Consider the following 26,398-nt stretch of genomic DNA (forward strand, 5'->3'; position numbering starts at 1 on the left):
GGATGAAGGTGAGCCCAGGAGGACGAGGAGGTGCAGGGGGACGAAGGTGTGCGGGGTGGGCGACAAAAGCTGTGCTGAAGCCACGAAGGCGAGCGGGGATCCCCCGGCAGGCGGGCGGGGGGGGGGGGGGGGGGGGGGGGGCAGGACGAGAGGAAGAGGAGGTGGATGAAGGCTCCTAGAGGGCGCTGCCGGGGCCGGGGCCGGGCTGCCCTTTGCTCACAAACTCCCTGCGGAGGGGAACAAGCCCCGTTCCCCCCCATCCTCCCCTCTCCCCTCGGTGCCCCGACCCCCGGCGGGCCTCGCCGCTGCCTCCCCGAGGCCGGAGGCCGGGCGGGGAGGAAGGAGGAGGAGGAGGAGAAGAAGGAGGAGGAGGAGGAGGAGGAGGAGGAGGAGGAGGAGGGCGGAGGGTCGGCCCTGCCCCGCCGCCTCCTGATTGCCTCCCAACTTTCTGCTCCTCCCTTGCAGAAACTTTCCCGTCCCTGCGCCTGGCTCCGTGCGCGGACTCCGGGGCCAGCAGCGCTCCCGCAGCCCCGCCGCCCTCCCCCGGCCCGATCCCGGTCCCGATCCCGGTCCCGGTCCCGGTCCCGGTCCTGGTCCTGATCCTGCTCCCGGTCCTGGTCCCGGTCCCGGCACCCGCGGCCGGCCCAGCCCTCCGAAGCACGGAGCAGGTAAGCGCCCCGGGCAGGGGCTCCCAGCCCCCTTCCTCCTCCTCCTCGTCCTCCTCCTCTTCCTCCCCCCGGCTGCACCGAGCCTTGGCAGCCCCGTGGGGTGCTGGAGGGGAGCTGGGGCGGGGGGGGCACGGCTCGGCTCGGGACGTGGGGCCCCGGCAGCCCCCGCTGCGCCCCCCTCATCCCACCCCGGGCCTCAGCCCCCGGGGCTGCTCCGTGCGCCCCCCCCCGGCCCTGCCCCTCCTCACCCCCCCCCCGGGGCCCCCACTCGGCTCCGGGACCCCCGTTCAGCACCGGGACCCCCCCCCAACACTAGCCAAGGCCACCCCAAAACCCTGCGGCCAGCCCTGCCTTGGGTGTCGGGGCTGTCCCCAGGGTGCCCCCACCCCAAACCCTCTCCGCTGCCTCATTTTATGCCCCCCCCCTCAAAAATTTTCCAGCTCCAGACTCCATCCAGGCCTGGCAGCGCTCAGCACCCCCCTGGCCCCACTCAGCTTTTCCAACCCGCGATTCTACACTCCTAAATTCATAACATATTTATTTATTATTATATATATACATTTTTCTAATCCCCCTTGCGCCGCGCATCTCCGGGGCGCGGGCTATAGGGTTACAAAGAGGCCTTGTGTGCGGTGCGGCCCCGTACGTCGGGGAGCGCGGACGCGCCGCGTTATATAAACGGCGGACGGCGTCGAGGCCGCGATGCCCACCCCGAGCCCGGGCAGCTCGGCGGGGTCGCGGGCCACATACGTGTCACGCTACATGTGTGTCACACGCATGTAGGGGATGACCACGCGCTGACTGTATTCTAAACACTTTGTGCCTCGTCATATGGGCGCATTGCTAACGAGTCAGCAATTAGATGTATAATTTTCAGCAGTGTGTCATCTTTATTATTATTATTATTTTATTTTTACACCCTCCTTGGTTGTGTTGTTTTTTTTTTTGGTGTTTTTTTTTTTTTTTTCCCTCTTGTGTCCCCTCCAAGGAAAAATAACGCCCAGCCCGGCAGTGCCGCCTGCCTCCGCCCCCCCAAAACCGGGTTGTGGGCAACACGTTCGGCCCAAAGTGTCTGGAGGGGGAGGGGAAAAAAAGGGGAGAAAAAAAAAAAAAAAAGACATTTTGGGGAGAAACCAGCTGGGAATGACACCAGCTGCTCTGCTGGAGCAGCGGGCGCCCTGCAGCCCCCGGTCTCCGTTGGCTGGTTGGCAAAGGACGAGGGGAAGGTTTGGGGATTTTTTGGCTCTTTGCGGGGGGCCGGGGCGAGCCGGGCCAGGCGACCGTCCCACCGTCGAAGTGATAATCTCCTGTGTCAGGCGCGCCGGGGTATTTTTGGGCTCCGGCGTCCTCTCTCCTCCTATCGCTTTACCCCGCGCGGGTACGTGCGCGCCGTGAGTCAGGGTTTTGGCGCTGCCCGGGGGGCCCCGGCACCCCCCCCTGCGGTTTTGGGGTGCTGCTGGGGGACGGCCGGGCTGCGGTGGCAAAGCGAATTGGGGGGGCTCGGGCAGGTCGGTGACCCCCACCCCGAGCACCGTGGGCACTTTGGTGGCCCCAAAGCTCTTCCCAGCACCTGGGTTTTGGGGTGGTTCTTGGGGCAGTTTTGCCGTGGGGTGGGAGGAAAAGGTTGGGGGGAGCCCCCCCCCCCCCCCCCCCCAAGGTCACCAGGGGGTGGCGGGGCTGGGACCCTGCTTGCAGGCAGGTGTTGGCCACAGTGTCCCCGTCACTTCCCCGCTGGAGGGGACAGGCACGAGTGTCCCGTGGGGAGAAAGCGCTGGATTTGGCCCTTGTTTGGGTCTGCAGCAGGGGTTCGCCCTCCCCGGGCTCCCCGCCGGTGACAGCGGGGACAGGGCTGCTGGTGGGGACGGGGTGCGCGGCCACCCCTTCCTGGGTGACACAGGGGGACCTCGGGGGACCTCGGGCACGGCTCAGGGCCACGCTCGTCCCCGTGGTGGGCGCGCGGCTGGCACGGCACCGGCTCTTCCAACCAAAATAACCCTTTGCGAGCGGCCGGGCTCGAGCCGCGTTGCGTAACGGCGGCCGGGCGCTTCGGGCGCCTCGAGGACCCTCAGCCGGGGGCGAGGGGTCTGCTCGGCTCAGCCGCGGCCTTTCGGGGCACATCCAAACCCTCCCGCCACCGTATCCCGGCCCTGCCTCGCCAAACCCCTTCCGAACCCATCATAAAAGGGACTCGCTAGCGTTTCCCATGACACACGGGCACTATTTGTCACGATACCGGAAACGGCATCTTCTTTAATCGCCGTTTAACCCCCTGCTCGCCACCGGCAGGAGGGTGCTGGGGCCGTGGCCAAAGGGCAGGAGCGTTACCCGGCGGTGTGCGCGCACGGGGCGCAGCGGTGCTCTCGGGAGGTGGGGGTGGCCGTGGCAATCAGAGGTAATTAATGTGTTAAAAAATCGAGTAACCGCGCTGCTCCCGTCAAACGCACCCAGTTGAGGCCGGCGTAAGGTGAGCTCGGGGCTGCTGGGACGGGGAGAAATGTTGGGCTGTTTTGGGGGGAAAAATGGGGGTTTCTGCCTTATTGCCTTTTCTTCCTTTGGTGAGTGGGGATAGAGGTGAATGTCGGGGAATGGACTGCGAAACCCTTCCCAAAGTTTCGTGGCAAGAGCTCTTTGTGGGCTTGGCATCCCTATGGCCATACAAACGACAGGCAGGACAGATGCTGTCCAAAAAGTTGCCACCTCCAGGGGCTTTTCTCTCTTTTAACAAAACTTTGACAACAGTTGCAAGGCTGGAAGGGGTTTGTGGGGCTGCACAGAATGGCCCCATTGTCAGCACCGCTGCTGGTAAATAGGGTTTGGGGGGGAAGCTTTTATCCCGGGGTTTTTCTGCCACCAGCATCCGAGGCGGTGTTTGGGGTCGGTGCCCGGGTCAGGCGCGTCGGGAGCGTGCCGGAATCGCGGCCGGCCGAGCCCAGGCACCTGTGTTGTGGTTGGGGCAGGCACCTGAAGTGTGTGGGCGTTCGCTGTTGCCACCGTCACGTGTCGTCTTATGAAATGTTTTTTCGGACGGAGGGAGGGAGGGAAGGTAATGATGGGGTGAGCAGTCGGGGCTGTGCCCCGCGCCAGCCTGCAGCGGGCACGTGGCGATATCGCGCGGGTTCGGACAGGTCGCTGGGGCTCCCCGGGCCGTGGTTTTACCCCTCTGGGAAATGGGAGCAGCGGCTCCCGCGTGCTGAGAGGCGGCCTTTGGGTGTTGGACTGTCAGTCGTGCACCCGGAGCAGAGGGTGGGCGAGGTGCTGGGCGCGAGCATGGCCCCGTGTAGGGTGTTGTAGGGTGTTGTGAGGAGTGCGAATAGCTGAGCCTGGTGGAGGGGACAGGCCACGAGCCCCGCTGTCCCGTCCCCTTGCCCTGTGCTGACTCGAGCAGCAGGATCCTATAGGCAAAGTGTTTGGAGAAACGTGGATGCCCATGGAGCATGTCCCCCCTGGTGGTGCAGACATGGATGGAGGCCGTTCCCTCACCGGCTCGTGATCGGATGCACTGCTCCGATGTCCCCAGTGTTGTCCCTGCACCGTACTGGGACCAGCACGGCCCCGTGGCCGCCCCCGCAGCGGGCACTGGGTGCGTCCTGCAAAGTGCCGGGCCCCAGCTGGCTGAAGCCAACCCGCTGCTAATCCTCAGCCATCCTCTTGCAAGCCCGAGGCGAAGAAGGTGACTTCAGCACGCGATGGCTGCAGCTCGCCCTGTAATGTTTGCTCGCTGGGGGCCGGTGAGCGAGGTGCGAGCGGTGGAGAGCGCTGGCTCTTTCCCCTGCGCCCTCACTGCCGGGAGAACGGACGCAACGCGGAGCTGGCAGCTCGCTCCCCTCGTCTCGGGGCTGGGGGACGGGACGGGACAGCAGGGCTGGATCTAATTTTAGGCGCTGGGCAGAGCCTTGCGGGAAGCGCCGGGCAGCGGGGACGTCTCGCGCCGCGATGCCCGCGAGCAACCTCGGCGGAGAGCGGGCGCCGGGAGGACCCCGGGTGGCCCCGCGCTGCCAGCCCGGCTTCGCCCCTTGGGCACGAGCTGCTGGAGAGGCCGTGGGTCCGGGGGCAGTGCTCCTGCTTGTCTGGGACCCGCCGAGCCCTGGCAGCTCCGTGCCTCAGTTTCCCTGTGGCGAGGCGGGAGGAGGCAGGAGGGCTGGCCAGGCTCGGGGCTCCTCGCCTGGGAGCGCCAAGCCTTATTATTTCCCCACGACTGTCTCCTCCTCACTCCTCATAAAATTAGATCCAGCTGTTCACAATAGCCACTAACTTCTCTCCGGAAGATGTTCAAAGTTTACAGACGCGGCGTGCGTGGAGGATGGGCTGCCGTTCCCATGCCAGCTCCCTCGCCCGCCCTCCCCCAGCGCCTGCCAGCTCCTGCCTTCCCCAGGCGGAGGCAACGCGGCGGCGCCCGCACGCAGCCGCACGAGCCCCCGCGCGAAGCAAGCCTTGTGTGTTCCACTACCAGGAGGACCCGGGTGCTTCGTGGACCCCGCTGCAAAGCGAAGCTCCTGGACAAGACCCCGTTTTCTCCCCACGAGGTGTCTCGCCTGCCGGAGCAGCCCCGTGGGCTCGGCAGAGCGTCGGCACGCGAGCTGGGCAGGGCGCACGCTTGGTGCACACTTTTGGTGCTCACCAACGCCTGTGCTCAGCTTTGGCGCGAGTTTGGGCTCTGGCTGCCATGCAGTGTGGCTGGCGTGCCCCGTTGTAGCCTCGCCTGGGTGGCATCACGGAGGGTCGGGGTCCTGCTCCGACGTCTGTGCGTCGGCGCGCCGGGGGCTGAGCGCGCTGCGCCGGGCTCCCCAGAGCCAGTTCCCCAGTTGGGCCAACGCTCCTTTCTGGAGCTCCTTCTTTTACTAATAATACCGCCTTCGTGTATTTTTAGCAACTTTCCTCCCCAAGGATTCCAGAGCAATTTTACAATCTGCAGGAGCGGGAGTTGCTTTGCCCATTTTCAGCGCCGAGACGCTGCCGCTGGGGCACCGGGAGCGCTCAGTCCCCCTGCGCCCCCTGCCCCGTGGCTGCTGGTGGGGGGTTGGTCCCAGGGAGCCCAGGCAGCGTCGAGAGGTGCTGGGGAGAGGGCGATGTGCTGCCACGGGTGTGCAGGAGGATGCTTTGCTTGCCCAGTTTGTTTACTGGCAAGCAGCGAGCACTAAAATGATGCTAACCCTGAATATCCTTCTCTGGGAATAAATCGCCAGCGCAGCCTGCGCCACGCAGTGCGTGCTGCTAACGCAGCTTCTGCGTGGCCTCGGCTTGCGTCGGTTCTCCCAAGCTAAATAAACTCGCTTTGGGAGGGCAGGGAAACGTGCCTCCTCGCAGGGCGACGACAACCCAGTGACATTTCCGTGTCACGTTTTGCCCCAGACGCGGGCAGCCGGAGCCATCTCCGCGTCTCCGCCGGGATGGGAACACCAGGGGCCTGATGAACACCAGGGGCCTGATGGCACCAACCCTTGGGTTCGGGGCAGGAAAGGCTGCAAAAATACCCGTGGCCTTGCGGGCTTCCCCCCATGTGCTTTTTTTTTTTGGGGGGGGGGGAATGGCTCTTGACGCCCCCCCTTGCTGTGAACCCCTGGCACCTCGCTCGGTGGGGCAGCGCGGTGCCGCTCGCCCCCGGCCGCGGGCGCCCCGGGCTCCGGCGGTGCCGGCGCAGGCAGCGGGCGCAGCTGCTCCCGGGCAGGGTTGGGTTTCGCGGGGGCGGAGGCGGCCGGGGCCGGGGGTGGGTGTGAAATCCACTGCAGCCTTCCTCCTCCTCCTCTTCCTCCTCCTCGCCTGGCAGCCGCCGGCCCCAGGAAGACGTTCGCCCCTGCTGCGGTGGCCGGGCAATGGGGTCGGCAGCACCCAGAACTGCTCCGTGGAGGTGTTTCTCCTCCCAGGAGCATGGCCGCGGGTTCGTAGGGTCCCCGGGACGTCTGTCCCACCCAGACATAGGGACACCATCCCTGCCCTGGCTCCTGCGGCTCTCCCTTGTCCATGGTGGGGTTTGGTTTCCCCTTAAGGGCGAGCTGGGGGTCCCAGGGGGCCCAACATGCAGTTGGTCCTGGGATGGGAATATTTTGGTGCAGGAGCAATGTGAATTTGAGCACGTTTGGGCGCTGCGCCACGCTGCTGGCCGTGCCCCTGGGCCACCCAGTGCTGGGGGGGGGTCACGGGGTGGCCGTCACGGTGGCCCGTCCACAGCAGGCAGCTCCAACCCTGTTGTTTCCCTCCAGCTCGTTTCATAACACAGAGAGCAATTAATGCCGTAAAAGCTTTCTATTTATGCGCTGCTGGGTGAAACGCCCCGGCTGGGCAGGGCGGGAGGTAATTGGGCCAGGGAGGGAAGCCGGGGTAAGGTGTCCGTCTGTCCCCTGCCCTGACGTCCCGGCCCTAAGAGCCTTGAGCAAAATCAGCCTCTGGGTCCTCCAGCAGCCAAAAACCAGCTCTGCTGGGGCCCGAGGAAGAGGAGGAGATGGAGGGGTTTGTTCGCACTCCCGCTTGCGCCGTTAGGAGGGAGCACCTCGCCCGGTGGGGCTGGGAGTGCCCGGGGCTTTGCTCGCCTCCTGTCCCTTCTCCGTGTCCTAATTTTCTAGGGCCAAATCACTCAGGTTCCCCCATCGTTTGCCTCCCACTCCGGGACCGGGCGCTGAGCATCCCTCGGCCTGGCGCCGCTGGGCGCGAAGGGGCCTCGAGGTTTCGGGGCTGGGGTCGGGGAGCAGCGGGCACCCCCGTGCCCCCCGGCAGCGCCGCGGACCCCGGTGGGACGCTGCCACGTGGCCTCCTGCGGTTTCCCCGCTCCGATTGCTTCCTGAGCCGCCCGCCAAGCCGGAAGGGACAGGAAGCGATAGAGGAAAGGAAATTAGTCAGGCCGTCCCGCGGGGAGCACCGGGGGCTCGGCTGCCTCCCTGGCCCCCAGCCCGTGCCGGGGGAGGTTGGCCGGGGTCTCGGTGTCCCTTGGGGGACGAGGTGGCCCCGCAGTGATCGGCGAAGCCCCGGGTGGGAGGGGGCAGGCGGCCGTCCTTCCCCGGCAGGGGAATTCCTCAGCACGGCCCCGGAGCTGCTCGGAAGAGGAGCGAGGTGAAGGCAAAGCTCCGCCGTGCCCCCAGCGGGATCTGGCAGGGCGCGGGGTGGTCCCCGAGGGAGCTGGGGACCCCCGCTCCTGCAAAGGGCAGGTCTGGTTCTTGGCTGGTGCCAAAAACAAACCTGCTGTAGGGTCATGCCCGGGCTTGGTGCACGGCACGGGGTCATGGGCAGACTGGGAAGCATCTTCCTGTGCGCGTCGTGGCCTTGCTGGGGTCCCCCCCAGGTAGGGCCATGTCACAGGGGGGTGGCAGAGGTGGCAGTGGGGTCACGAGGAGCACAGTAGGAACGATCTCGGGGTGTCTACAAACTGCGTCCTCCCGCCAGCCCCCCAGCCTGCTCCTGCGGTGCGTGGGGCCGCCCGCGAGGCTCCGCTTCGGGGTTTATTCACTCGGGGTCTTGCAGAGCCGGTGCAACGGGGCGGCCCCTCTCGGCACCCCCAGCGTCCTCCTCGGGGCACGGCGCACTGATCCTGCCCCAGTTTCAGAGCGGGGCCGAGCCGGGACAGGTTGCACAGCCCAAGGCGGGGGGGGGGGGGGCTGGATGCTCAGCACCGGGGCGCGGGTGCCTCCTCCCTGCCCCCGACGGCGGTGGCCCCGTGTTGGTGTCGTCCCCCCTTTCCCGTCCCCCAGCGGGGCGGCGGTGCCGGAGCGGTTGCTTGTGCAGGTGAGAGGCTGCGCCCGGCCCCGCCGCCTGCCCGGGCTTGTTGCTGAACTTTTATCCTTTCGCCATGGGGTCCGGGCAGGGGGGGGGGGGGGCCGGCGGGGCTGGCTCGCCTCGGGGCCCCCGTGCGGGAAGGCAGGCGGGGAGCGGGGTGGCGGCCGGACCCCTCTTTTCGCCGGTTCTGCTCGCCCCCATCCCTAAGTGTCCCCAACCCCTGGGGGTCCTGGTGCTGCTCCCCACGGGGTCTGGGAAGCCCTGGGTAAAGCGGGGAGCTGCTGTGCCCCGTGCCGTGCCCCCCGGGCAGGCTGTGCTCCAGTGTCCGCCCCCCCTCCCCCGGGGAAGGGGGTGCTGGCACCGGTGGCTGTGCCGTGCGTCCCCGGTGAGTCAGGGGGGAATGCGGTGGCAAAAGCCACCTGCACCCCGATTTGCAAAGGGGCAGAGAGCGGCAGCCCGGAGGTCGCAGCCAGGGTGGGGGCGATGCTGCCACCCGCAGTGGGGCCACCCTGGTGCCACCAGGAGGGCAGGGACAGCTGGGGCAAGCGAGGAGCAAGGCGTTGGTCCCGTGGCGTCACGCTGGTCAACACGGGACAGCTCCCGCCTCTGGCCAGGCTCGGCGGTGTGACGGGTGGCTCGGCAATGCGGGTGATGGGACATGGCTCCTCTGCTTGGGGCAGACCCCAATTCTTGGCTTTCCACCCCGTACAACACAGGGTTGGGGTGACGCACGGCGTGCAGGACGGGGCAGTGCTTTTGGGACCCGGCATGCTGGGGAGGAGGGCACGTGGCGTCCCCCAGCTCGGTGGCACTGCTGGGGATGAGGTGCCACCCCACACCTGGGGGCTCTGAGCAGCACCGTCCTCATCCCCACAGCCCCCATCACATCTGGCTCTGCTGGTCCCGGCCCCGCTGTGCCCTATAGCGCCCTGCTCCTCACCTGGGCCCCGCGCCGCATCCACACCACTCCCTTCCCCTGACCCGAGCATCTCCTTCCTCCCTGGCCAAAGCAGGCTTTTGCAGGGGTTTCTCGTAGCCTTTCCGGGCTCCCCAGCCCCGAGCGGCTCCCTGCAGCCCCCCACCACCCTGGCCAGCCTTGAGCCGCAGCGGGGCCGAGCTCGGGGCGAGCGCACGGCCCGTGGGAACGCCGCCTCCATCTCCCGGCGTAACCTTGGCCTCGCCGGGAGATAAGGGCAGGCGCTGCCCCGGCCGCATCCTCCCCTGCACCCATCCCGCTCCCCCTTCTCGGGGACCCCACGGGTGCGCTCCCCTTCTCCTTGCTGGCCAGCACCCTTGGGGGCAGGACGTGGCGCCCCACAAAAGCTGCCTGCGGGGCTTTGCCCTCCGGCCTCGCACCCGCGCGGGGCAGCGAGCATCCCTGCCGGGGGGGCCCCGCGCCCCAGGGAAGGGGGCTCCATCGCTGGCCTGGGGAGAAGCCGGAGGGAAGGAGGCGATGATAACGAGTTTTCCGGCAGGTCCGGTCCCCTCCCTGCCCGGATCAGGTCGGGCAGGCCGGTACCTCGGTCCAGCCGTGCTGGTTTCCTAATTGCTCCTCTTGTTGCTGTTTTGTAAGGCTGGGTGGAGCGCTGCGCTCGGCCCGCGCCCCTTACGTCAAAGCTGTGACTTGCCTGCACCCTCCCTCCAGGAAATAAAATTTCTTGGCCTGGCAAAAAGCAGGTTCGGTGGAGGAGGAGGAGGAGGAGGAGGAGGAGGAGGAGGAGGAGGAGGAGGAGGAGGAGGAGCTGCTTCCTCGCACCTTGGCCGGGGCCCCGGCTTCGCCCTCCCTCCTCTCCAGGGCCCTGTTTTTCCCCTGCTTCCCTGAAAAAGGGATTTCCCTGCTGGGGAGGGGAGGGGGGAGGCAGTGGGGTGGGAGGGATTTGGGGGGGCTAGGGGGGGGGAAGCCCTTGGGAAGGGGACGGTGTGTGCGGCGGGCAGGGGCCAGCACCCCCCTGTGTGCGACACACGGGGACGGTGACCGTGTCACTTGTCACTTGGCTTGCAGCGGTGCCGCCGGCCCTACGGCTCCCTGTGACCAGGCAGGGGGGTAGATCTGGGGGGGGGGGGGGGGGGGTCCCTGCGAAGCCCCCCCACGCCCATTCCTGGGCCTTTCCCCTGGGGAGCTCAGCTGAGCCCAGCCCCATGGGGCTGCGGGCTCCCCAGCTGCTGGGGGGGGGGTCTCGAGGCTGGGGGCTCCTGGGCTGCCGCAAGGCAGCTGGGGGTTATCGGGGTGCCATGGGGCCGGGGGGGTCCCAGATTGCTGCAGGGGGGGTGTTATGTTGGGGGGGAGGGTCTCAGGCCCCTGCGGGGCTGTGGGGTCGTGGTGCTGTGGGGTTTTCAGGCTGAGGAGTGGGGATTCGCAGCCCCCACCAACACCCGCTGCGATCCCACTGCACGCACGGGGTGGGCACGGGGTGTGGGGGGGGCTCATCCCCACGTGTGCCCCCCCCTCCCCCCCCCCAGCTCTCCCTCTCCCATCCCCTTTCGCCCCGCCGGTTTTGCAAAGCTCCCCCCCCCACCCCCCCCAACTTTGCCCCCCAGGGCTCCCGGGGCTGCACCGAGGGGGGCACGGGGGGCGATGGGGGCCGTCCGGCACCGCTGCCGCCATCCCTCCCCGGGCTCGCTGGCTCCATCCTACAAATCCAGTTCTCCTTATTTGGCCACACTGCTCGGCAAGAGGGGGAGCGCCCGAACGGGGGGGGGGGGGGGGAGGACGGGGTGGGGGGTGGTGGGGGGGGGGAGCGGGCAGGGGCGGGCGGCGGGGACCAGAGGGGGCTGACATCACACCGAGGGTGGCGTTTGGGCTTGGGGGGGGGGGAGGGGGGGGGGGGGGGGGAGAAAGAAAGAAAGGGAAAAAAAAATTATTTTTTTATTTAAAAAAAAAAAAAACGAAACCCAACCGCACAACACAAACCAGCCTCGCAGCGCGCTCGAGCCAGCGGGTTGCTGCAGTTCCTTTAAAAGGAGATGTCTGCGCTGGAGACCTTTGCACACTCCCAACCCGTCCGGGAAGCGCGGCGCAGGGAGACACCTCTCGCTCCCCACCGAACGTGTTATTGCAAAACCCCGCTCGGGAGCCGGCCCGGAGGGGGGGGGTGAGGGCTCCCCGGCAGCCCCCGCAGCATCCTCGGGGCGCGGGACGCTCCGGAGAGGTGCCCCGGTGGCAGGGGTCGGGCTGCCGGAGGGGTCCGGCCGCCTGGTTCCTATTAACGTGGCTCAAAACAGCCCGGTGAAGCCCGTGGAATCGCTGCCCTGCCTTCAGCGGGTGCGACGGAGCGGGGTTTTTAGGGGCTGGAGAGCCCCGGGGTGCTGGCACGGGGTTGGGGTTTGTAGGGTTGCTGCTGTCCCGTCCCGAGGCGGCACCGTGTGCAGACGGCGCGCCGTCCGGGCTGCTCCCTCCCCAGATTTTATTCGGGGTGCTCGCTCGGTGGCTCGGCCCCGCTGGAATTTGGGGTGCTCGTGGTGCAGCCGTGCGCTCGGGGCACGCCGGTTGGCATCGCGTGCTCGGCACCGGGGTGCGCTCCCAGCTCCCCGGGCGCAAGCAGGGACCGTGCCGGCAGCGGGGCCGTACGTGGGACCACGCTGTCACCCTCACCTCCAGCACCCGGGAGCAGGGGTAGCAGGGTCTAACGGGTGTCCCTCTGTCCCCGCAGGTTGTCGCGTGTCCGTGGGGGCTCGGGGTCGGAGCCCAGAGCAGCCAGCACCATAGCGTCCAACAGCTGGAACGCCAGCGGCAGCCCCGGGGAGGGGCGGGAAGATGGCCAGGACGGCATGGACAAGAGTCTGGACAATGATGCCGAGGGGGTGTGGAGTCCGGACATCGAGCAGAGCTTCCAGGAGGCGCTGGCGATCTACCCCCCCTGCGGCCGGCGGAAAATCATCCTCTCGGATGAGGGCAAGATGTACGGTGAGTGGGGGGGGGGGGACAGGACGGGACCCAGCGGCACGGGCGCCGCGCCAGGGTTGGAGTTACAAACCGGGGCTGACGCAAAGCCTCCTGCCCCAAAACCACGTCTGGGGAGCTCGCCCGCTCCCCCGACCCCGAAAGCACCTCCCCAAGCTGCTGGGAGCAGGGGCGGGCGGCGGTGACCCGTGTCCCCTTGGCGGTGCCGGGGCCGTCCCCTCCCTGCGCGCCGGCCCTCCCTCCCGCGCCCTCCCTCTCTCGGCCGTGCCGGACCGACAGGTTTGGTGGAGCCGAAGCCGTCAGGCAGGGAGCGGGCACGGCTCCCTCCCGCGCCCCTCCGCACCGCTCCCCAAACCTTCCCCGACCGCAGCCCGGCGGCGGGGAGCACCCCGAAAGAAGCGTGGCCGGGGTCACCGGCCCGCCCCGAGCCCCCGCTTCTGGTTTCGGTGCCACCGTTTGCGAAATGGGGTCGGGCGGGCGCAGCTGGGATTTTCTGGGGTCCCCCCCAAACGCCTCTGTCCTGGCGGCAGGGAGGATGAGGATGATGTGGGCAGGGGCGCGTCGTGCCACCGAGGAGGAAGGTGCCACGGTGTCCCCATCCCTGCCGAGGTAGGGATTCCTCCTCCTCCTCCCGTGCTGTCACCCCCAGGGCCGGTGACCTCGGTGCCACCTCCGCCGCACCGGTGCCTCCACCCCTGACCTCCAACCCCAAGCCACCGGCGACACCGCCGTCACCCACCCACGGCAGAGAGGGACAGGCGGATCCGGGGGGGGGGGGGCCGTGTGCCACGCCGCCGTGCCCGGGACACGCCGCAGCCGCCCCCGTCCCCGCGCCACCCGCCCGTGCCACCCCGTTTGCCGGGGCCCCCCGGCCGGGGCTGGCGGCCGAGGGGAGCGCAGGGCTTCCCGCGCGGGCGCATTTTTTGGATTTCTCCAGGAATAGCTGAAGTGCCGCCGGGAGCCTGGCCCCGCGCAGCACGCCCGGGCGCAGACCGGTTTTTCCAGCCTTTTGGAGACATCTGGCAGCTGCTTAAAGAGGCAGCGGCCCCCGCCGCCTTTCATCCCCCCCCCGAGAACCCTCCGCTGCACCCAAACGCCTCCCCACCTCCTCCCGGGGCTGCGCAGGGGCTGGGGACCCCCGGGGGGGGCCGAGCTGGGCCCTCGTGGGGCACGGCAGGGGGCCCTTCTCTTGCAGGCAAACGGGGGGGTGGAAAGCAGGGTCCGACCCGAATCGGGGCTGGCAAAACCCCAAAACCCCGGGGAGGGCGCCGGGGTTATTCTTGGGGCTGCACGTCCCCTCGCGAAGCGCCCGGCTGGCAGCGGTATTTCGGGGAGCCCCTTGGCGGCACCCAAAGCGCTTGGAGCCGGAGATGGGTGGCTTCACCCTGCGCCCAGCACCCTATATCCAGGCCATCCCAGGGGCCGGTGGGTGCCAGCGTCCCGCGGAGCCGGAGCGAGCGACGCACGCGTGCCCCGGGAGCAGGTGGGAGCCGCGGGGCCGGGCCGGGCACGCTGCTCGCGCCGCTCGTCGGCCGCCGGCGTGTCCCACTGGGTTATTTTTAACAGGGCCGTCCAACTGGTTCACGTGGTGGTGTCAGGGGAGAGGAATTCGGGGAATGTGGTAATTTGGAGGAGGACGTGCCCTCGCCGAGGGAATGGCACGGCCCCGGGTGAATCACGGGGGACTGGGGACGGCGGCCGTGGGCACCCGCATGGGTGCTGCAGGGTGCAGCCGGCCCCGGGTGGTGCCGGGATGCGGGGTGAGGCGGGATGGGTGCGGGGAGAGGTGTGGGGAGATGCCCGGTGCTGGGCACGGGGTGCTGAGCACAGGGTGCTGCCCCGCTCGGGTGCGTAATCGCAGCCGGGTGTCATTTCCCTTATTTATTTCCAAAGGGCTGAGCATGGGGACGGGACTCGGCAGCGGGGAGATGCCGAGGTGCTCGGGGAAGGCGTACCCGTCCTCCGGCACCGCATCTCCCCGCAGCCAGAGCCGGGCAGCGCCCCACTCCGGGCCGTCACGTCACCCTGGCACCCTTGGGTGCTGACCAGGGCAAGGCAGGGCTGGGCGCGGGGTGCCCGGGGCGGGCGCGGGGCCGCGGCTCCATCCACGCCGAGGTTTCGGCAAGCGAGAGCGAGCTGCGGCAGCAAGCCCAGGTCGTTCGTTAGGAGCTGCTGGCTAATTAAAAGGCGGCCCAAACAGTGATATTCGCGCCGCGGCCGAGGCTGGGTGACAAAACGCCAGGGCACCTTGGTGCTTTGGGGCTGCTGCGGGGTGGCACCGGGGCACCCATGGGTGCCGCAAGGGGACAGGACGGAACGAGGGGACACCTCGCCGGCTGCATACGGTGTGCCCTCATTGCCAGGGGACCCACGGTGGCCCCGGCCACCACCCCCTGCCCGCTGCGGGCACCCCGAGGCGCAGCCGTCCCCGCAGCACCTGGCCCTGTCGCTCCCCCTGCGCCCCCCCCCCGCCCTCGGAGCGCCCAGTTGCTGCGGGGCTGGGAGGGGACGCCCGGGGTGGGGGTTATTTTTTATTTATTTATTTATTTATTTTTAAAGAGAGGTTTTTTGTTTTTTTTTTTTTTTTAAAGTCGAAACCCGCTCCAAGGGCATTTCGACAAGTTCCAACCACGACCATCTGGTCCATTAAAATAAATCTGGCGTGCCTGCCCGCCCCCGTGCGCGGGGGGCGAGGCGGCGGGGGGACGGGGACGGGGCTGGGAGAAGAAAGCTCCCAGCTGCTCTGACGTTTGAACGTAGATTGGCCACAGCTGGCCCGTAAAATGTGGCGCAAAAGCACTTCTGCTTCGAATTAAGCCCAGGACGTTAGGAAATACTGGTGGAAAGGCCAGCATGGCTCGCGAGCGCTTGCTGGGGGAAGCGGGGCGCCGGGGGGGGACCCCAGGACCCCCGTGGGACGGGCTGCGGGAGGGGGGTTGGCTGGCTCCCCCGCCGCAGTTGGGTTTTTGGGGGGTCCGTGGCCACCGGTGTTGGGGGGCACAGCGGTGGGGGGGGTCCCTGGTGGCTGCCACCCCCCGCTGAGCCCCCCAGTCCCTGCCCCACGGTGCTGCCGGGCCCTGAGGGTAGGGACCAAAAGAGGGGGGTCCCCGTGCTTCGGCTGGGGGCCGGCCACCCCAGTGTCCCCTCGGGGCCACCCCGGTGTCCCCTGGGGCCAGACAGCCGTCGTGGCAGCGCCATCTCCCGGCAGAGCCTCCCTCGTTAAGGACCGGTGCCATCAGGTCCCCTGGGGCTGTCCCCTTGTCCCCTGCTGTCCCCTTGTCCCCCGCTGTCCCCTGCTGTCCCCCCACGCTGACGGCTGCGCTCCCCCGGCAGGTCGCAACGAACTGATCGCCCGCTACATCAAGCTGCGGACGGGGAAGACACGGACGAGGAAGCAGGTGAGGCCGTGGCTCTGCTTTTCTTTTGGGGTGGGGGATCGGGAGGGGGGTGCCCGGTGAGCCCGGCGGGGTCCGGCTGTGCTGTGCGTCCTGCGCGGCCCTTCCGGGGGGCGCCGTCCTCGCCTCCTCCTCCTCCTCCTGCTCCTCGTGCTGGTTCGGTTTCGTGCTCTCCGTAAGGGAGCTGCAGCTCCATCGCAGCAGCGTGTGCGTCCGTCGGCGTGCGCCACCCACTTCTTTTCCACCTGGATCCAGAGACCGTCCCCACTTTTGCGTGCCCCTTGTGGCACACCCTGCGGGGACGGCACCCCCAAAATCCCGGGGCTGAGACCATGCTGTCCCCATCGCAGCCAGGGGACAGGCTGTGCCGCGCCGGTCTCGGGCAGCCCCGGGTAATGCAGAGCTCGCTGCCCTGATGTGCCAGCACCCGGGGCTGGCAGCAGGCAGGCAGGGATGCCGGTGGGATGGGGGGACGCCGTCGTCCCCCCCTTTTTAGCAGCATGGCACTGCAGCCCTCCAAGCAATGCGTCTGCTCGTAACGCGCCTGGTGGCTCGTCACTGCCCGACGGGGCCGTGCCGTGTGTCCTGGTGGGCTCAGTGGCTTTCCCCGAGGGGACACTGGGGAGCAGGAGATCTCCCACACAAGGGGGAGGGATGGGTTTGGGGTGTTTGGGGTGTTTTGGGGTCACTCGTGCTGGGACCGCCCCATGCTACCGTCCCCATATGGGATGGACATACCTGCACCCCAGGTGCTGCGGGGAAAAACTCCTCCAGGACTGCTGCTGGAAGGAGAGGGACCCGGGTCCGGCCACGGTCCTTACGTTCTCTGTTCTCTTGTTTCACCTGGACCCCCTCCATTGCAGAAAGGATGGAGCACAGGGCGAAATTGATGCTCTGGGCCATGCACACGTGCCCAGGCGCAGAGGACAGTGCATATGGTGGTGGCGTCCCCTCCTGGGCCTTGGGCAACCTGGTATGAGAGGGAGCGTGCCAAAATGAGCCCTGGTGCCTGGCGGGCACAGAGCTGGGGCAGGGCCATGCACCCCAGGGGGCGGCTGTCTGCAGCTCAGCCCCTTTGTCTGGATCCCGGACACTCGTAGGGCTCTGGACAAAACAAATTTCTCCTCGCCTTTCCCACCTGGAGCCCTGGGGACCGGCCTCTCCGTGCCACGTCCCCCTCGGGGACACTGAAGCGCCCTACGGGGGCACCCAGCGAGCATCCTCGGGGCTGTCTGCAAGGGAAGCCCCTGCACTCACAGCCGGGGGGGGGGCTATCTTTTCGGGACCCCCCCCAGCAGACCACAGGCTTCGTTCCGAGCAGCACCGGCGTCATCCAGCACAGCGTCCCGCGGTCCCCCCGATTTTTCCTCCCTCTCTAGCTCGCCCTGCCGCAGGAGCATCGGCATCTCCAGGAGCACCCGGGGGCGCCTCGGCAGCCCCACGCCCGCCCCTTTGCCGCGCGTCCTTTCCCCCTGGGACGGCGGCGGCAGCCATTTCAGGGACATGTCTTCACGCTCTCTGTGTTTTCCTTTCCGAACGGCGTGGCGGGCCCTAGGTGTCCAGCCACATACAGGTTCTAGCTCGGAAGAAGGTGCGGGAGTACCAGGTTGGCATCAAGGTACGTTGGCGCCCGTGCCCAGGTGTTCCCGGCGGTGTCTCTCTGAGCATGGGCAGCCCCTCTCCTTCCTCTTCTTTTCCTCTGGTTGACGGCTCTGCTGTTCCCCTCTCCTTCTGCTCTCTCTCTGCAGGTCTCTAGCCACTTGCAGGTTCTTGCCCGGCGGAAATCTCGGGAGATTCAGTCCAAGCTGAAGGTACGCGCCCGCTTCCCCGCCTGGCTGCTGACCACTAACGCTCTCCGCTCTCTGGTGTGCTGCTTTCTCTCCTTTTGATGGCTTTTTTTTTTTCTTCCCCCCTCCCTTCGCTCCTGGAACCCGATGGTTTTTATAGCGGCATCGCTTTGGGGTGCCCCGAGGGATGTGCAGCTGGAAGGGCCGGTCGAGGTGGCCGGAGCCCTTTTCTCTCCCCCAGAGCAGCAAATTTTGGGGGGCAGCCCCCTCTTTTTGCCCAGGCCAGGACCCAGCCGCGTGGAAGGGGAGGATTAAACCCTCCCCGGCGATGCACAAGCGCTGCCCTCCTCCTTTGGGCCAGCCAGGCTTCTCCCAGGAGGAAAAGGACGCAGCCCAGCGCAGCCAGCACAGTAAAGCAAAATTGAAATGGGACCCCCGAAGCCGGGCTGGTCACAAGCGTGGTTCCCCCGGGATCGTGCCAGGGGATGTCCCATGCCAGGGGATCGCAGAAGCAGCGATGTCCCCAGGTCCCTGCAGGCTGCTAGCCTGGGGCTCACGCCGCAGCACGTGCCGAGGTGCGGGCACGCTGCCCCCCCCGGGTGGTCCCGGGACAGCCCCGTGGTTCCAGGGGCCAAGGGAGCTGAGCGAGGAAAAAACTGGATCGCCCGCTCCTCTGGTTGGCTTTTCTTTCCTTCCTTCCTTCTAACTGGAGCCCGACTAACCTTTCCGTAACCGTTTCCACCGTTCTTCGTGGTGGTGGTGGGGAGGGTGGGGATGGCGGGTGGGAGGTGGGGAAGGTTGGCGCGGGCAGGATCGGGGCCGTGCCCCAAGGACGGAGCCCTTCTGGGGTTGGACCCCATCCTGGTATACACGGTGCGAAGTGGGGGACAGCGTGGTCCCCACGTACGACCACCCCCCTTGGGAATGTCCCCTTTGCACAGCCTGGGATGCTCCGGATTTAATCCCTGCACCGTTAAACCGGGGAGCATCTCCCCCCTGCCAGTCCCCGGGCCAGATCCAGAAGGGATTTTCCTCCTTTCACCTTCCAGAAGATTTGGGGGCCTGAAAACTTTCGGCACCAAGCCCATAGGGTTCGCTCCCGGCACCTCCAGGCAAGGTGCGCTCAGTCCCCAAAGCGCTGCCACCTTTTTGGGACAGATCACCTCTTGCAGGGGGGGCTGGCAGCAGGGGACATGTCCCGAGCTTACCCTGGTGTTTTGTCCCCTGAGGGTTTGAGGACCGCCAGGCTGTGCCCTCCGAAAGTGCTGGGCAGGTTGTGGCAGACCCCAGTGCCAGGAGGGCCCCAAACCCTGGCTGTTTGCTGGGAGAAGCCAGGAGGGGGCACCCCAAACTCCTCGGGGCGGCTCCTCGGGGCTCGTTTGTCAAAACCAGTCCCCAAGAGGGGCTGCCGGGGAGATGGGCCAGCAGGGATTAGCAACAGCAGAAGCCTTTGCAATGAATAGTAATAATAAAAAAAAAAAGGCTTTTCTTGCTGCACAACACACAGTGAGGGGGTGCAGAAGCAGCAGAGAGGCTCCGGGGGCTGCTCTGGCTGCAGGCGGCCTGTGGGGATAACCAGGGAGCGAGGGCACGAAGCGATGCGGATGGAAAACATCCATACTCAGAGGCAGTTCCTGGGCTGGACAAGCCTCTCGTCCCCCCCCCCCCCCCCCAGCTGTCACACCGTAGAATTGAAGCTCCCTCCCCTGAGCAGTTTCTATTTTTTAAGGCGCAGCCACGTGCCTGGGGGTTGTGAGCGCGGCCGGCGTGTGCCTGCACGCACAACGCTCACGCCCTGCCAGCGAACGCTATCGATCTCGCATCCGCAGCCCTGCCGGGCCCCAGGTGAAAATAAATCACCCGGTGCGGTGGCTCCGATGGCTCCGTGAGCCGGGCGAGGAGGGGGAGCAAAGGCTGTGTCTGCAGGACCCGCACGCAGCTGGGCGAGCAGCCCCGGGCAGCACCGCGGCGCCTTCAGCTCCTGCTCTCTGGAGCAAAAGGAATAAGAAAAAAAATAAAAAAAAAAAAAAAAAAAGGAAAAAAAGGGTTCCTTTAAGGATTTTTTTTTTTTTTTTTGAGGTTTGGGGTGCACAGGCTGTTGGAAAGCCCGCGAAGTTGCAGGTCTGGCTCGCTGTGCGCAGTGGCCGTGCTGAGCCCCCAAAATAACGGGGCTTGGGTACCCCGGTCCCGGCAGGGCCAAGCTGCAGGCATCGGTGTCCCCCTCCAAAAAGTTGGGTCGGGGGGGGTCTGTCCCCAGCCCAAGCTGCAGTGACAATCTGGGGGGGGGCGGTACACGGCTCGGGGGGTGCACACCCAGGCTCTAACCATTTCTTTTCCTTTCTTTTGTGGACAGGCCATGAACTTGGTAAGTTGAGCTTGTGCTGTTTGCCTTGCCGTTATCGCCCCGTTGTTGCCTTGTGCCCCCCCTCCTTGCTACATCCTTGGTGCCCCCGGGGGAGTGGGGACAACTTTGGGACCTGGCGGGTCCCGTGCAGGGGAGACACGTGTGAGATAATAGCATTAATTAACGCGGCTGTATTTTTGGGGGGGGGGTCGCATTCACTCCTGATCCCTTGCTTTGCAAACCCTGCTTGGGGAGGGGGGGGTCCAAGCCTGCCTGGGGCTCTGTGTCACCCCCATCTCCCTTCTGTCCCCCCCCCACCCCAGGACCAGGTCTCGAAGGATAAGGCTCTGCAGAGCATGGCTTCCATGTCCTCCGCGCAGATCGTGTCGGCCAGCGTCCTGCAGAACAAGCTCAGCCCCCCCCCTCCTCTTCCTCAGGCCGTCTTCTCTGCTGCCCCCAGGGTGAGGAAGGCTCCGGGGACCCCAGGCTGGGGGGGGGGCGGGGATCAGACCCCATGTATGGATTTGGGGGGGGGGGTCCACCAGGCTCCTGGGGGCTCTGGGGGCTCGGTGCCGTTTGCAGCAGGGACGTGAGGGTGGGGGTCAGAAGCCGCTGACTGTGTTCCCTCTGCTGTTCCCCCAGTTTTGGAGTGGGCCGATCCCAGGACAGCCTGGACCCTCTCAGGAGTAAGTAGGAGCCCCCACGCCGGGCGGCCCCCCCCACCTTGGCAAAAGGGCCGGAGGGACCCGGCCTCGTTACCCTAACGACCTGCTTCGTTTTGCAGCATTAAACCGTTTGCACAACCAGCTTACCCCATCCAGCCACCCATGCCTCCATCACTAGCCAGTAAGTGCCGTCCTCGCGATGCTTCGCACCCCAAAACGGCGCCGGGGCCGCCCTCTCCCAGCTTTTCGTCCTCTCCCCGGTGCCACCCCCCACCCCCCCAGGGTCCCCATCCCAGCCCCCTAGGGGTGAAAACCTGGGGTTTAAACCCAACCAAACCCCCCCCCGGTGACGGGGACCCCAGCCACGTCCCCACTTACCCCATCCTGCGGGGGTGCAAATCAGCATCCCCATGGGGAAATGGCCATCCCAGGAGATTTTGGAGGGTGGGGGGCACTGCGAGGGAAGCAGAACCCCTGCAGCTCAGGGTGGGGGGCTCGCCCCAGCTGACGCTGCCCCCCCCCCCCCGTGCTCCGGGCCCCCCCCCCCCCCCCTCAGGTTACGAGCCCTTGGCTCCGCTCCCACCAGCCGCCTCGGCCGTGCCGGTCTGGCAGGACCGCACCATCGCCTCCGCCAAGCTCCGGCTCCTCGAGTACTCCGCCTTCATGGAGGTGCCGCGGGACGCCGAAACGGTAACGGTGCCCCCCCATGTGTCCGTCCCCCCCCCCCGACCCCCCGCCCCCGGGCCACCCAAAGGGCTCGCTCGGCCGGCTCGGGCCTGGCAGCGCCCGTCCTTGGTGGCACCTCGCTCTGGGCTGACCCCCCCTCTGTTTATTTTTTTGTTCCCCTACAGTACAGCAAACACCTCTTCGTGCACATCGGCCAGACGAACCCCTCGTACAGCGACCCGCTGCTGGAGGCCGTGGACATCCGCCAGATCTACGACAAGTTCCCCGAGAAGAAAGGCGGCCTCAAGGAGCTCTACGAGCGCGGCCCCCAGAACTCCTTCTTCCTTGTCAAGTTTTGGGTACGATCCGGTTTTCAAGTTTGGCTACGGGGCTCTGCCTGCCTTCAGGAGCTGGCGAGCATCCCGAGCAGCTCCGAAGCCGATGTCCCCGTCCCCAAGGGAGCGCTGGCTCCTGACAGCTCCCTGCTTGCTTCCCCCCAGGCGGATCTGAACAGCACCATCCAGGACGGGCCGGGGACTTTCTACGGTGTGAGCAGCCAGTACAGCAGCGCAGAGAACATGACCATCACGGTCTCCACCAAGGTGTGCTCCTTCGGGAAGCAGGTCGTGGAGAAGGTGGAGGTGAGTTCCCTGCAGGGAAGGGACGGCGTGGGAATGGGGTCCCCGCTGCGGGTCCTGGCTCAGGATGGGGGTGGGATGGGTAAACCCCCAAACCGGGTGTACGACACGAGGGTACCAGCCCGGGCTGTGGTTCTTTCATCCCTGGGCCATGAGGACCATCCTGGGACATCCCCACGATGTTCCTGTTGGCCACTGCCCGCATCTCCCCAATTTTGGCCCCCGCTGCCCCTCCCTTGCTGACGCCCCGGCTGTCCCCGCAGACGGAGTACGCGCGGCTGGAGAACGGCCGGTTCGTCTACCGCATCCACCGGTCCCCCATGTGCGAGTACATGATCAACTTCATCCACAAACTCAAGCACCTCCCGGAGAAGTACATGATGAACAGCGTCCTGGAGAATTTCACCATCCTGCAGGTACCTGCCCGCATCCCCTTCGTCTGTGCTCGGATCAAACCAGGGGTCCCCGGCCCGGGGCGCTTTATATTGACCGCACAAATGCAGCAGCTGGGCTTGAGGCTGTGCGATGCCTCCCCTGAATAATGGGTACCAAAATTTCTGTGGTGTAATTCAAGCAGCTGGGCTTGAGCCCGTGCAACCTCCCAAAGAACGGGAAGTAAATTTTTGGTGGTGCAATGAAAGCAGCAGTGCCTGGAGTTGTGCGTCCCCAACCCACCCGAACTACAGGCAGCAAATCTGCACGGTGCAAATCAAGTTGCCTGTGCCCGAGGCCGTGTCTCCCCCCTCCAAACTGCAGGGAGCAAATCCTGATGGTGTAAATGATGTAAAAAGTGGCTGAGACCAAGCCCACGCACTCACCCTCCTAAATAAGGGGTAGCAAAATTTCGGGTGGTGCAAATAAAGCGGTTGTGCCTGGTTCTGTGCAGCCCCCTGAGGAACAGAGAGCAAATTTGGTATGAATTTGGTGCAAACGAAGTGGCTGTGGCTGAACCTATGCAATCCCGCCCCTGCACAAAAGCACCCCCCCCCTGCATAAAATCACGCCCCCCACCACCACGGCTCTCTCCTGACTGCGCTCTCTGCTTTGCCGCAGGTTGTTACGAACAGGGATACCCAGGAAACCTTGCTCTGCATAGCCTTTGTTTTCGAGGTCTCCACCAGCGAGCACGGCGCCCAGCACCACGTGTACAAGTTGGTGAAGGACTAGGGGTCCTCTGGGATGGCGGGGGCACGAGGGGCGCGGGGAGGGGGATGCCGTGCAGAAACGCCGCCCGTGCCCCCCGGCCTCGTGAGAAGTCATTTGAAGAGAGAAGGAGGAGGAGGAGGAGGAGGAAGAAAAACAATAGCCAAAAAAGACTGACTTGCGATCGCAGATGTTTTCTACTTAGGAACAGTTCCTTTTTTTTTTTAATAAATAAAAAAAAAAAGAAGAATGAGAAAGGAACCATAGGGAGAAAGGAGCCCGTGTCCGGCGCTGGAAGGGGACAGACCAGCCCTTGGTGGCGCCGATGAAGGTCAGGACCACGCCGTGCCGCCGCCAGCACCGCGCGGGATGTCGGAGCAGAGGACGACCCCCTGATCCCAAGCGGGCAGGAGGAGCACGGTGGCTCGGCCAGGACGCGGTGTCACCAGCCCCTCGGCATCGTCCCCAGGGCAGTGGCAGCGGCGTGGCTGCAGCGTGGCAGAGCCCGGCGCTGGGGGTGGCGGCGGGGACGTGGGGACGTCCCTGCAAGGCCAGGGCAGGAGTGCCGAGGTGGGAGCAGGTAGGAGCAGGGCAGGAGAGGGGCTGCGGAGTGGGGGTGCTGCTGCTGCATCCCAGGAACTGGCACCCTTGGGTGCCTTAAAAAGGAGGGACAGGAGAAGCTGTGTCTCGGGTCCCTCACCCCAAGGAGGGTGCTCCTCGTCCGAGCCCGTCCGGCGGCGTTGGAGTGGGAGGGCATCGACGATGCAAAGCAATTTTTTATGGCTCATTTTTTTTTCCTTTTTTTTTTTTTTTTTTTTAATTAAAGTGCTTTTTAATACTTTTTAAAAAGACACCGTGCTTGGAATCGGGATTTGTCCCTCCTGTGCCGCTCCGCGGGGCCGGGGACCTGCTCCCTGCCCGTCCCTGGTGCCGGTGGCTGGAGGAGGTGGCGGAGCCGAGCTCGCTGGGTCAGAGCCATACGGCAAAATTACATGGCTCGGGCAGGCACGGGGAAGGCTCAGGGTCACCACACTCACGTGCGGTCCCTGCAGAGTGCAGCCAGGTTCATGCGTGGCACTGGGAGCCCCGGGCTGTGTTTGCGCTTTCAGGGATTACGCTTGGGGGCTTTGCCAGTGCCAAGCACCCCTGGTGTAGCTTGCCGAGGTGTGACGAGGACGGTGCAGTGGATTTGCCTGATTTACTTTGCATATGTAAATTTCCCGTGGTTTTTTTTTTTTTTTTTTTTTTTTTTGCCTTTTTTTGCCTGTTTTCTGTGTTGACAATTCTGGTGTCGGCTTTTCCCGGCAGCCGCGTCCCGCAGAGAGCGGCCGGGTGTTGGCTTGGGAAGGGAGGAGTGCGCAGTGCAGAGCTGTGAGCAGGCAGAGGTCAGGGCAGAGGGGACAGAGCGGGGACAGAGGGCACGAGGGACGCGGGACTGGGTATTTTTGCGGCATTTTTGGGGCTGCAGCCCCAAAATAACCCAAGGCAGCGTGCCCAGTCCTGCGGCGGCGGCTGCAAGAGCATCCCCAGGAAGGATGCAGAGCGGCAGAGGTGGCGCGGAGCAGGGTGGCAGGGGACAGGGACCCCAAGGGGGTGACAATTTGGCCCTGGCCCTGGTGCCGGAGGGGGAGCGAAGGCAGCGGGAGGTGCAGAGCCAGGTGCTGCGGGATGGCAGGAAGGATTTGGGATGCGGGAGCAGGGGCTGGGGAGCCAGGTGGGGTGTCGGGGTTCGATGGTGCCGGGCGCGGAGGGGCAGGAACAGCGCAGAGAGCTCAGGAATCAGCCTTGCAGCCACGCGGGGACGGCGCCACGTGTCCCCCGAGGCGCGGGGACTTCGACCTCACCGCCGGCAGAAGCCACCCCCACACCTGTGTCCTGGTTGAAGGGAAAAAAAAAAAAAGGGGGGGGGAAAAATGGGGAAAGCCACAGCCCCCCCCCATCCCAGGGCTGCGCCGCCCAGCTGCGTTCTCATATGTAGCATGTTTGTTTGTTGTTTCCTGGTTTTTGTCTGTTTTTTTTTTTTTTTTTTTTTTTTTTTCTTTCTTCTTCTTTCCTTTCCTTTCTCACCGATCTAAAACTCTGGGAATTAAAGCTCCAAACCTCCCCGCCACCACACACACGCCTGCCCTGCCTCTGCCCCCCCACCCCAGGGGACGAAGCTCTTGGTTAACTGGACCGGTTTGTGCCTCCCTCCTTCCCTCCAGCCCCTCCCAGCCCACGCACACGCGGACACCCACGCAGGCCCCCGGCCCCGGGTGGGATTCAGCCACGACCCCAGAGCCACTTTTCTCGCCCCCTTCCCCAAAACCCCTCCGTTCTCCTCCAGTGTATTTATGAATTTCACATGAAGTACTGTTTTATTTTTTTAAAAGACTTTGTAAAGCTTACCAGGGTTACGATCACCATTTTTAGAGCTGTGTCAGTCCACAATGTTAAAAAAAAAAATCCATTTTTTTATGTATTATATTTTTTGTGTATTTTTTTTTTTAATCCAGCTGTGATGGGTTGTATCATATATTTGTTGTGTTTACTGTATCTGTCCAACTTCAGAGAGAGGAGACTGTGGAGCTCCAAGAAAACTACAGTCTGCTGAAAAACCATTAAAATTATTTGTTCATGGGTTGGCTCAAGCGGTTCTGAAGTTCCTGGTTTTGGGTTTGGGGTGTTTTTTTGGGGGGGTGATTGGTGTTTTTTTTCTTTTTTTTTTTTGTTTTTGTTTTTGTTTGTTTTTTGGTTTGTTTCTCATTTCTTGTGTTTTGCTCTGGCAGCAGGGGTATGAGGGGTGGGTGGCAGCCCCAGCTCCGGGCTCTGGGGCACATCCTACAGATTTTGGCTGTGGTTTGCAGCGCTGGCCATGGGTTTGCTTGGTTGGACGGGTGCCTGCCGGGTTTGCCATGGGTTTGGTTGGATGGATGGGTGCCTGCCGGGTTTGCCATGGGTTTGCTCGGTTGCTTGGGTGCCTTCTGGGTTTGCCTTCCCCTACAGCCACCACTTCCCTGCCTCACCCCCTCCAGATCGGGGGCAAGGGGAGCCCAAATCCCCCGCTGGGGGTCACAGACCCATATTTTGGGTGGTCGTAGCCTTGCCCATCAGGTGCTGGAGGGCTGAGCCCCTGCTCCCAGTACGAACTCCTTACTAAAGCCTTACTAAAGCCTTTCCCGCAGCCCCTTGGCTACGTGCTACACCCAGCCCCACAACGAGGGGGCCCAGGGGGCTGCACTTTAACGCCGACCACTCTCCAGCACTTCCCTTCTTGCACACCAAACCGCCCCGCCCGCCATCATCACCCCCCCCCACCCCCCCCCCCCAGGGATTTATTTCTACCCGGTGCCTCCCGGGTGGGCGGCCGGGGGGGGGGGAGGACCCCCGGACCCCGGGTGCGGGACCTCGCTGCCCCCAGCCCCGGGCCGGCCGCGGAGAGGGGGTCTCGGGGCTGCCCCCCCCACCGGGCCCGGAGCTTCCCCCCTCCCCCGGGGCTCGGCCCCTCCCC

General features: G+C 65.4%; 1 protein-coding gene across 5 annotated transcripts; it reads left to right on the forward strand.

Moving 5' to 3' along the window:
- The first annotated feature begins 415 nt into the window (after positions 1–415).
- On the forward strand, positions 416–25,538 carry TEAD3 (TEA domain transcription factor 3). 5 transcript variants are annotated; one of them, XM_040535771.1, is made up of 14 exons: positions 416–668; positions 12,020–12,273; positions 15,604–15,668; positions 17,221–17,283; positions 17,414–17,476; positions 19,806–19,817; positions 20,120–20,257; positions 20,439–20,482; positions 20,581–20,642; positions 21,018–21,151; positions 21,313–21,486; positions 21,628–21,768; positions 22,029–22,181; positions 22,819–25,538. In XM_040535771.1, exons 2-14 carry the CDS (start codon positions 12,138–12,140, stop codon positions 22,930–22,932), a joined length of 1,299 nt encoding a protein of 432 aa, XP_040391705.1. In that variant the 5' UTR covers positions 416–668; positions 12,020–12,137; the 3' UTR covers positions 22,933–25,538. The 5 variants fall into 5 exon arrangements, with proteins under 5 accessions (XP_040391705.1, XP_040391710.1, XP_040391707.1 ...); XM_040535773.1 differs by having other exon boundaries at positions 418–668; positions 21,048–21,151; XM_040535772.1 differs by lacking the exon at positions 416–668 and adding an exon at positions 11,430–11,631.
- Positions 25,539–26,398: the final 860 nt, after the last annotated feature.

The sequence above is a fragment of the Cygnus olor genome, chromosome 24 (genome assembly GCF_009769625.2).
Source record: "Cygnus olor isolate bCygOlo1 chromosome 24, bCygOlo1.pri.v2, whole genome shotgun sequence".
In the NCBI taxonomy this organism is placed as follows: domain Eukaryota; kingdom Metazoa; phylum Chordata; class Aves; order Anseriformes; family Anatidae; genus Cygnus; species Cygnus olor.